The 10458-nt window shown below is 42.5% G+C and overlaps 1 protein-coding gene across 4 annotated transcripts in view; it reads left to right on the forward strand.

The window, feature by feature from the left end:
• The window catches only part of micu1 (mitochondrial calcium uptake 1), a 34405-nt gene extending 26990 nt beyond the window's left edge, over window positions 1-7415 (forward strand). For 3 of the 4 annotated variants that reach the window (XM_037123735.1, XM_037123736.1, XM_037123737.1), the window contains 4 exons: window positions 1999-2136; window positions 3642-3750; window positions 6221-6310; window positions 6524-7415. In XM_037123735.1, coding sequence (XP_036979630.1) covers window positions 1999-2136; window positions 3642-3750; window positions 6221-6310; window positions 6524-6684 — 498 coding nt within the window. In that variant the 3' untranslated portion in view covers window positions 6685-7415. The other variant, XM_037123738.1, reaches the window with a different exon arrangement.
• Window positions 7416-10458: the final 3043 nt, after the last annotated feature.

Consider the following 10458-nt stretch of genomic DNA (forward strand, 5'->3'; position numbering starts at 1 on the left):
CAAAAAATATTGAAAAACCGGGGGAGAAGCAAGGAGGTAGTGACAGGTAAGAGTTATGCGCAATACAAAGGAAAACAAGATGACAGATGTGTTGTGTGAATTGTCTGTCAGCGTCGGTCAGTGTCACTCTCTCAAAGCTGTGACGGGTAAGAATAAAAGCCATCTTGAGTGACATCAGACCCCCTCCACTGCCTCCACAGTAAGAGCAACTGATCAGTGTTGTTGAGCATATGGTTATTCTAATCTTTTTAATCAGCGTGGGTAGTGCCTAACTGATACACTGAAGCAGAATGAGCTCCAAGAACAGGAGTCTGAGCATTTGCCAGAAACAAAGCGCTATCTGTCAGGTCTTAATGATACCACGATGCTTGGAGAGAGGGGAATCATAACAGCACAGATAAAGTTCCAACAAATACACGACTGGGTGGCTTTGGCCTTGAACCCCAAACTGCTCCTGATGTGCAAACACATGTAATCACATTGCTCAAGTCATACTATCATGCATGCCCTGACTCCTGTCTGTCTATTCACTGAGGCTACAGCTAACCCTGGGCCATATTTTCACCAGCTCTAACTCCCTCTCTTACTTGAAAAGAGAGAAGGGGTTACAAAAACAAAAATAACTAGGAATACATGAACAGAACTTATTTTCTCTAATCCTTTTTTTATGCCTAAGTGGCAATGTTTTTGGATTGTCTGTCCATTTGCCCGTACGTCCTATTCTTATAAATGCAATAACTCATGAATGCCTTGGGAATTTTTCAAATTTGACACAAAATTTAATTTGAACTCAGGGATATACAGATTAGATTTTGGTGGTCAACGATCGCTGTGACCCCACAAAAAATACATTTTAGGCAATTTCTCAACAATTTATATGATAATTACTTCAAGAATTTTGCATAAACGTCTAATAAGATAAATGATGAAGTGATGACATTCTATATCCAAATGGTCGAAGGTCAGCTTCACTGTGACTTAAAGTTTTGCAAAAAATGCTCTGTGTATTATTCAACACCATATCTCAGGAACAGCAAGTTGAGCTCAGAGTTACATAGTTGTTTCAGAGCATAGTGTATACATATTCAAAATGTTGCTATATATAATTGGAAACAGACCTAATTTGCTGGCTTTATCAAGCTTGGATAATAACAGAAATGTCTACTGTAGCTATCGTACATAAATGGGCCATAATCAGGGGGAAATAATGAAAACTTGTGATTTAGTCTTTCAATTGTTCCTGCAACATTATTGTTGTAGTTCACTCCTTTTTTCCCAGTAGCAAGCTGCCGTTTAGAAAAAATGTCAACAGAAAACACTGTTCACTACCTGCTCAGCATTAAACAGTAGACAGACACAGTTTGTGACTTGTTGGTGAAATAGTAGGGGATTGGCAACTGAAGAGTGTGATATTACCCTCCAGAATTGGTAAAGATAAAAAACGGAGAGCGAACCAGTTTTCCATATCAACATAAAAGCTCTCATTTTTCAGTGTTCAAAGCTTATTCCCTCTGTCCCCAATGGTTAAAAAATAAATAAAAAATTGCAAGTTTAATGTGACCTCATCTCACAATACCTCCACGGGTGTGTAACATGGTAAGGTCACCCCTGTTCACTCCAAGCTTGTTTTGGCTTAGTCATTAGCTGCCCGTTGCAAGTGCTACAAATTAACATTTTGAATGGTCTGCACGTTCCGAGAGGAAGGAGAGAGGGGAGCCGTGTGGCTGTTGAAACAGCCGCAGATATAAATCGACTGGATTGACCTGACAGCAACAACCAAGGCCCACTGCTGTTAAGCCATGCTCCAGTGGGACATTGTAAAAAAAATGCACACGCAGATTTTATGTCACCGACGCCAGCTCCAAGCATGATTCAACTTGAAGCCTGACACCAGTATTTACTGTTTCCCATCTCCTGAAGCCTTCCTCCTTTATTAATTTGTTTGTCCCTCTGCGTAGCACTCAGTCTTCATCTTGTGTCTCTTCTTCCCCCATGCAGTTCGAGAGGAACGATCCTGTGAATGGCAGAATCAGCGAGAGACAGTTCGGGGGCATGTTGCTGGCTTATAGTGGCGTCCAGTCTCGTAAACTCAAGCAGATGCAGAAGGGCTTGAAGAAGATGTTTAAGGATGCACAGGTAGATAAATCGGTTCCTATTCATGCTTTCACACAACTCTGACATAAGTGATTGGTACTCTGTGGTTATATATGTGTGAGGATGTGTGACAGATGTGTGCCTTAGGGAAAAGGAGATTGTCAGGAGACATTGTGAGTGTGAGAGGCTGGATGGGTGATGATACATCAACAGGAGAGGACAGCACATTCGAAGGCTGACAATACCCTCATGACACTTATTCTCTCTGCCATATTCTTACTTTGTGTGTGGTAACCAAATACAGCACAGCAAGTGCTAAACAGAAAGACATAATCAGTCCTCCATCTGTCTTTGATCTACTTAATACACCCTTTCTCTGTCAGCGTCCCAGCCTCACACTCTTTCAACTTTCACTTTTTCTCCCATCAATCACTCAGTCATGCAAGAAACTTTTGACTCTCTGTCTTTTACCTAAACGGCCCATTGCACAGAGCAAATAAAATGGCTCCTCTGGGATGGACCAAACAGAGAAAAAATGTAAAAATATTCAAGCTGCAGAGTGCTTGAAGCCAACCCCAGTATACACCTATCCCTCTCCTATTTCCTTGGCTTTGCGTGAACTTTGGTTTTACGCTGGCTCTGCCTCACAGTAATGAGCCCCATCAGTCAGTTGACTGAAGTTACGCCCATGCATATCCTGTTCCCAGAGGTGTCGCAGCAAAATACCTCCCATTTCCTTTTTTTTTTTCAAGTAAGCATCACATAATACCTTGTTGGTGTACAATAAACCACCACAGATGTCATACCGAGCCATGATGAGGCAAGTTTGATTGTTAAATGTAGTGATTAGCAGAAAAATTGAAAGCAGGGAAGCTGCCGTTTCTCCCGGGCATGAAGAAGAACGATGAGGCTGGGTGCCACCAGAGTTGTGTCTCTGTGGGGAATTGAACTGCAGAAAGGATCCCTTTCTCTCTTCCCCTCTCTCGGCGTTTATACTCTCTTTTTCCATCCCGTTCTCTGTCAGCCTTGGCATAACCTGTAATATAAATGAGAAAAAGTGTTATTTACTGCCTCAGACCAGCTGCTCACTTTTCTTTGCAAATGAGCTCATCAGCAGCGTGGCAGCTGTGTGTGTGTGTGTGTGTGTGTGTGTGTGTGTGTGTGTGTGTGTGTGTGTGTGTGTGTGTGTGTGTGTGTGTGTGTGTGTGTGTGTGTGTGTGTGTGTGTGTGTGTGTGTGTGTGTGTGTTTATATGTACATGTATATGTGTGCCTAAGGCCGTCTGTTTCTCTTTCCATCTAAGACGCACCGTTCATCCATGTGTGTCGACTGTTTCTGCCCACTTCCTCTCCTAGTTTGTGTCACATTGCTGAGCTGCTCCCAAAATGTCATTGTGTAGTAGTCGCAGCTCTTGTCGTGATGATATTTGGCTGATTTTTCACAGGATTGCAGTGCCCCAGTGGCTCAGGTAATACTGCGGGAATGATTTGTTGCTGATTTGTCACAGGCTCTCACAGCCAGACTTTTGTATTGTCCTGTCTTGTGCAGGGCATCACATTCGAGGAGGTGGAGAATTTCTTCACTTTCCTAAAGAACGTGAATGACGTGGACACGGCGTTGAGTTTCTACCACATGGCTGGAGCCTCCATAGACAAAGGTACACGCACATTTGCCCTTTTCCTCTGACATTCTCCCTATCCTCCTAATTGCTCCCCCCTTTAGACTTCAACTGTTGTCACTTTCATCCTCTGACTGTCAGAGCTGTTAACACTGAGCCAGCTATATCTGCTACCAACATCTCCTTTTGCCTGGCTTTTCTCCCAGTCCTTGCTCAGCCATTTGTCATCTGTTTTGTCCATCCATCCATCCATCCACCCATTTATCTGCTGCTTCTTCCTCCAGGCCTGCAAGGAGAGCACATGCTTGATTCACAAGCATGCACACATAACAGATCGCTTCCTATTTCGATAGTGCCTGCTACTGATGTCCACTGACAAATGCTAACATCATCAGTGGGGGAGGACAGCTAGAGGGTTTAACCACCACAACCAAAGTACCCTGATGCAATATGTTAAAATAGTAATCTATAAGAGTTCCTTCATTATAAAGGGCAGCCCTTGTTTAGCTTTTAATGTGAAGCAGCTATAGTTAGCTCAGTTTGCATCAACGGTAACTTAACACAGCCGACAGAGTTAAGAGTGAACATTGAATTGAATGTAAGTGCATTAAATGACTATTACAGAAGAAAATGTAGATTATAAATGATATCATAAAAAGGTTTAATTTAATGAAAATCTTATTGTAGCATTGTGACTGCAAACTGTCTGAAATTAACTTTTTGACTCGTCAGCTGAGACTGTCCACCAACCATGCACACTTTTTACCAGCAAAAATGAAATAATATTGATATGATTTTAAAATAACTTAAATTTGAATTAAAAATAACTGCTGCAGTAAAGCAAGTTAAGATATCACAAAGGTAGTTACTAGGGGACCTGCTGGATAAGATTACTCTGGAGTTTGCTGATAACAATCTGAAATGAATGGGATGTTGTTATTGACATATTGTGATGTCAAAAAGTCACAGAAATAAAGGCAAGACTATTGATCAGGCGTTAACTATTAACAACCCTGGCGCCATATGAGTATAAACTTTCGATGTGTGCATGAATGCACCATGAAGTATCTGTGTCTATGTCAAACTGTGACACAGACAGCAGAATCAGCTTGCCCGGGAATGAAACCAAAAATTCAGTATAGAGCTCAGTTGTTTTTACATTTACCCATCAGTCTGGCAGATGTTCTTGGGAGATTTAACCACAGAATGGAAAATCTACCTGCATTAGATGCTTGTCAGGTGTTAGTTTCGGGACCTGACTGTCAATATCAGAGTGATAGCTGAGTGTGGTTGACCCTGCGTTGTTACCCATGAATAATGTGTCTACAGTGGTTATTCAACAAGACAAATTACTAAGTGTCATTAAATCAGTCATATTTCATTTATCTTCTTCAACACAGTAATTTTACTGAATTAATTCGTCTGTCAGATCCTAACAATGAAAGTCAATTGAATGTGAGAGCAGCACGGGCAGCGGGGACCTGTAGCTTTTACAATATGGATATGATTTGATGAGTTAATGTTTTCTTCATTTATCGCAGTGATTCAGCCCTTCAGTAGGCCTCCATATGTTTTCTGTCAGCGCTTCCATTAGTACTGATTCACTGATGTAACAGCAGCTGCTTCAAGGGAGTGCACAGTCAACCCTTGGGTGCTTGTTTCCAGTGTACGGTTTCAGGTGCATGTCTACACCAGCCATCTAGCAAGCCTGCGTGTGAGTGTGTGTGAGTGTGTTGTGAAAAAATCAGGCTGCTGTGGGTTCATGGATAGCTGCCAGGCATACGTCCACAAATTATCTCCATCTTCCAACTCTTCAAGCCTGAAGCAGCTCCTGTTTTTTTCTCGTCTTCTGCATCTGTGTTTCTCCTTTTCATCTCTTTCATCTGGCTCACAAATCGGATGATTTCACACCCTTTTAGTGCAGTGTCTCGTATGTGGCTCTGTTATCTGCAACTGCACATTGTCTTTTCTCAAAGGTAGAGAAGAGGGCCACTGAAGTGACTCTAGGTGGAATGATTCAGCTGTTTTTGCAGGGAGATTTCTTAGACATTATTCTCTCCATCCCTACCCTCTCCTCTTTCTCATACTCCTTTGTGTTTGTGCGCCTTTTGAAGTCTGATAATCAATCACTCTGGCTGAAACTACAGAGTTTTATCATTTATTTGTTTTCCTGAAGCTTTTATTTTCCCTCCCTGAGCTCCATGCTCCTCTCTTACTCTCTGCACCTCCATCTCTTTCTCAGTTCTCTCGGTTAGTCTTGCTCTCAGCTGGACGTCCTGACATGTCTCCTCCTCCTCCTCCTCTTCCTCTCAGCCTCTTCTTTCTCTTTCTCCTGTCTATCAAGTAAGAGTCTCCCTCTGAATGGGATCCCTGCCTTCTATTGATCGCCAGCAGTTTGGCTTGCACACAGTGTCCTCCACATGGGCCATTTTTGAGCTGGCTCTTGGGATTCACACCTCTATTACTCTACCCCACTAAAGGCGAATCTCTCTATCTGCGCTTCTCTCAGTTACAATGAAGCAGGTGGCCCGCACTGTCGCCAAAGTGGAGCTGTCGGATCACGTGTGCGACGTGGTGTTCGCTCTCTTCGACTGTGACGGTAAGTACCTGTTTGTCCATCATCATCACTCTTCCCTGCAAATGTTTATCGAAAGCAAATAATGCCTCCTCTGCTCTGACAGGTTGAAATCTTCAGTAAATAGAAGTCATCTCCTGTTCTTACTCACTCTCCCTCTATTATTTCATCATCTCTCCCCTGTCCATTGCCCCGCTCTCCCTCCCCCTCTCTCCCCTGCCTGCCTGTCTTCCTCAGGGAACGGGGAACTTAGTAATAAGGAGTTCATAGCCATTATGAAGCAGCGGCTGATGCGGGGGCTGGAGAAACCCAAAGACATGGGCTTCACCCGTCTGGTGCGCGCCATGTGGAAGTGCGCCCAGGATACCGCCTGGGACTTCGCCACACCAAAGACATAATAGAGACATGGGGCAACGTGTGAGCGGGGAGAGAAAATACAGTGTGTGAATAAAACAGCAACAACGTCAGTAGCATCAAAGCCGCCCTCCTTCAACTGGTCGCCAGAATTTAAACAGACACTTAATGCAACAAACTCATTAGAACTGCAGCTCTGAGGGCCATAAGCAATCGTTAATGCATGTCGCTGTAGTTCACACTATCAATATAGTGACTGAAGCATGCTGACGCAGCCCAGTGTGTCCTGAAAGGCTTCTCTAGCATGCCTCTCCAAGGCATCATGGGTAGTTGTACATTTTAGAGCATACAAAATGTATATGTTTATTTTTGTCACACTCTATAGAGGAATGCTGGGTCAGCAGGTGACTGTGTGACCCTTTCTCAAACGCTAAAATGGCACTTTTTTTATCCATATTTAACATGTTTTACTGCAAAAGTCGAGGCACGAATTGGGATCGATGTTCTCTGACCTTCAGCTGTGTAATTGCCGCAGTATGTCTGTTCTATACTGACAACAGACCCTCTTTTATTTCTCCGGCTGGACATAATCTTGTTAGCTGCAGCTGCTTCTTTACCCCTATCATTCTGTTTCCATAAAAGATCAATGATGCTTGTCTCGCTCTACAATTTACTGTTCAAAGTGTGTACTCTGCTAATTATTATTGCCCACTGAAACACTTTATATAAGATGGATGTTAAAAGAAATGCTCTATTAAAGATGTTTTTCATAATGTGAACTGAGCTTTATTATGAACAGCCGTGTTCTGCTCGACTTTGTTGGATTGTTGTTCTGCACAGTGGGGGATTAGCACGACAAATCAAGGAGTACAGAGGAAGTCATTTTTTTATGTTTAATGAAATGGGGTGAGATTTTCAGGCAGAAATGCACAGCTAATTGTATGCTGCGTCTTTGAGAATGTGCCAGAGGAAGAAAAAGATGGCAATGTGTGTGTGTATGTGTGCAAGAGCAGTCAGCAGTTTTATCTAATTGAAATGGACGGGGTGGGCAGTCCTCGGCCTCCGCTGCCCATTAAAAGATTGTCCTGCAGCCCCTCTGTACACACACTGTGCTGCACCGGCCTGAAACGAGCTGGCTCGCTCTCCTGCTCACATTGCGACTGACAGACGGAAGTGGTACTCAGGAGTGATTGCTGGACAGGAGATTAGGCTGAAGGGCCCCTCATCAGTATTCCTCAGCTCTGTTTGTTCCAGAGCTTAAGTCTGGCATCGACAATCAACCTGGATATTTAATCGGAAGATCCAAATCTTCACCGTTTTATCAACTTGCAAAACTGCCCTTTTAACAACCTTTTCTCATGCATTTTCATGACTAATCCAATGTGGCTTTAAATGGCTTGTTCAGCTTAAGGTAACATCCAGTCCTTGAGTGTTTTAAGAAAAAATCAAAACCTCTAATGTGGTAGACAGATGGATTTTCCCCATCGTAACTGTGGCAAACAAAGTCATTTTCTTGGTCAATTTAGCTGCTGATTTCTTTTTTGTTGATTAACTTGGTAGTTCTTTCAGTAATATAATGTCGTCCTTATAAATACACACAAATTAAAAACAGTGTACAGAGATAAAAACAGAAGCAGCAAATTAAACTGCAGCAGCTCAATGTATATCCGTTTAATTTGTTGTCAAGAAATCTAATCACACCAGTTATAAGACACAGTAACTTAGAAAGTTGCATTTTAGTGAGATAAGATGGACTATTGCGAGCAAGAAACACCTTGTATTCCTCGTTTTTTTAATAAACAACTATTGCTCAATTGTTAAGAAAACAACAACAACACTGGTTTCTTCTGCTCTCACATCTGAAATTCTCCTGGAGCCTGTAGTGCCTTTGTAGATTCCCTTATCCTGCCAGCAACATCGACTCCAACTGCGTCCCGTCCTCAACAACAGTTCCATCTGCACTGAAAAGTTGCCCAGTAACAGCTCCGCTGTGGCTGCACTGCTACAGGCCCCCACCCTCGCTCTCAGCAGCTCAGATGTAAACCCCAAGCAAGCAATCTCTGTCAAATTTACCCGGTTGATGAGCACTGAAGCAACGCTCAATCAATGGTGACCTGTTATGGGAAGGGGGGCTATAAAGAGGCGGGCCGAGGCTGTCCGAGGAGCAGGGGCAGAAAAATAAATCAGTGCACCAGCTGTGTGTGTGTGTGTGGGGCAACTGAACGTCGTGATGAGTTTATAGTGAAACGGCTCCAAACAAAGTGCGGAAGGGGTCGTGGTTTTCTGTCTGGACCTGACCAAGTCTGAAAGAGTGGTAATCAAGCCTGATGCAGTTTATTGTAGGTACCAGGTCAGATGTCACAGGCCCTCCAACACTTCAAATAATGTGCTGGGGGGCTCTTTTCAGATCATCCTGTCCTGGGCACGAGTGAGACTATCTGACTCCAGATCACCGAGTAAAGGCATTGTGCTGCACAAATGGATCTAAAAATAAAAATATACATATATTTTATGGGATGTGACTGAACTTAACTGAATTTCTACATTCATTTTGTTCAAATTTTTTGTGAAGATTAAATTGGTTTTATTAATTGACCAGGGTGAAAGCAGAGCTATTACACCTTAAACCACAGCAGGAACTACATACTGTCTAACCATCTGGAGTCACGGGAGGCCAGCTCATTTTTTTGCACCAGCGATTTCACACTTTTCTTTCACACTGGATCATCATAGACGGCACTTTATTTGTCATATCAAGGCTAACACAGTGTCATCCAAGAGGACGCTTTTTGCAGCATTTTGCAGTGCATTTCTTTGTATTGTATATGTATTAATATTATAATGTAGTATCTGTGCGATAAAGGCAATAAATCTTATTGTAATTGTAAAGGATGATGTGCTCATAATGAAGTATTTTAACAAAGAATTGGCTTTTAAACCAAACATCATTCAAAAATGTATACGTTTTTATGTCATACATGCCTACGCAAGGTGTGCAGCAGTGAGCTGTAAAACAACTGCAACAAGAGATTTTTCCATTAAAGTTTGTTGGAAAAATGATCTGTTTAAAGACCTACTGTACTTAAGCTATAAAAAGCTCTCAGCCTCTCGGCAGGACAAAGTGGGACCAGATAACACACTGAGACATCAATAATTGATGTCATGTTTTCATGAATTCAGCTGTCATTGGACAGGGGCCGGGTCAGTCACACTCACAGGGTCAGTGGCGACGTTCAAGGCTTGGATATTTAATCCGGCTGCCCTGTAACAGCTCTCTGACTGAAAGGCTAATCTTAATATCGACCCATGTTTATTTTATGCAGGACAAGTCAGGTCATTAACATTTCTGACAGCAGGCTGATTGCAAAAATCTATTTAGGGGGTCATTTCATTACATTTCACAAGCAGATTCTGATGAAATATTCAAAGTTAACATGTAGAATATGGAGTATTATTACTGATCATTTTAATCCAATATGTGACACGATGGCATCGTTAGACAGTATTATGGTACGATAGTTAATTGCATGTGGAGCAGTGAAGCCTCCCTGTGTTTGCCTTCAGATGGACCAGCGCTCATGTTTAATCAGGTGTAAGTTTTATTTTACTGATGATTTATCAGACGAATCCAAGTGATTGTGTACTCTGACGTTCTCCTTAGTGGTATTTAACCCAATTATTCCCACTGGACCTGTTCACTCTGTAAGGAGTCTGCTGTGTTTCTCTTTAGGAGGCTTTTGTGTTGGTTATTAAAAGCTGTTGTGGTCGGTAACTCCAACCATCATCTCCTGTCATGCATGAAATCTGGAAATATTGTA

This window comes from Acanthopagrus latus, chromosome 15 (genome assembly GCF_904848185.1).
Source record: "Acanthopagrus latus isolate v.2019 chromosome 15, fAcaLat1.1, whole genome shotgun sequence".
In the NCBI taxonomy this organism is placed as follows: domain Eukaryota; kingdom Metazoa; phylum Chordata; class Actinopteri; order Spariformes; family Sparidae; genus Acanthopagrus; species Acanthopagrus latus.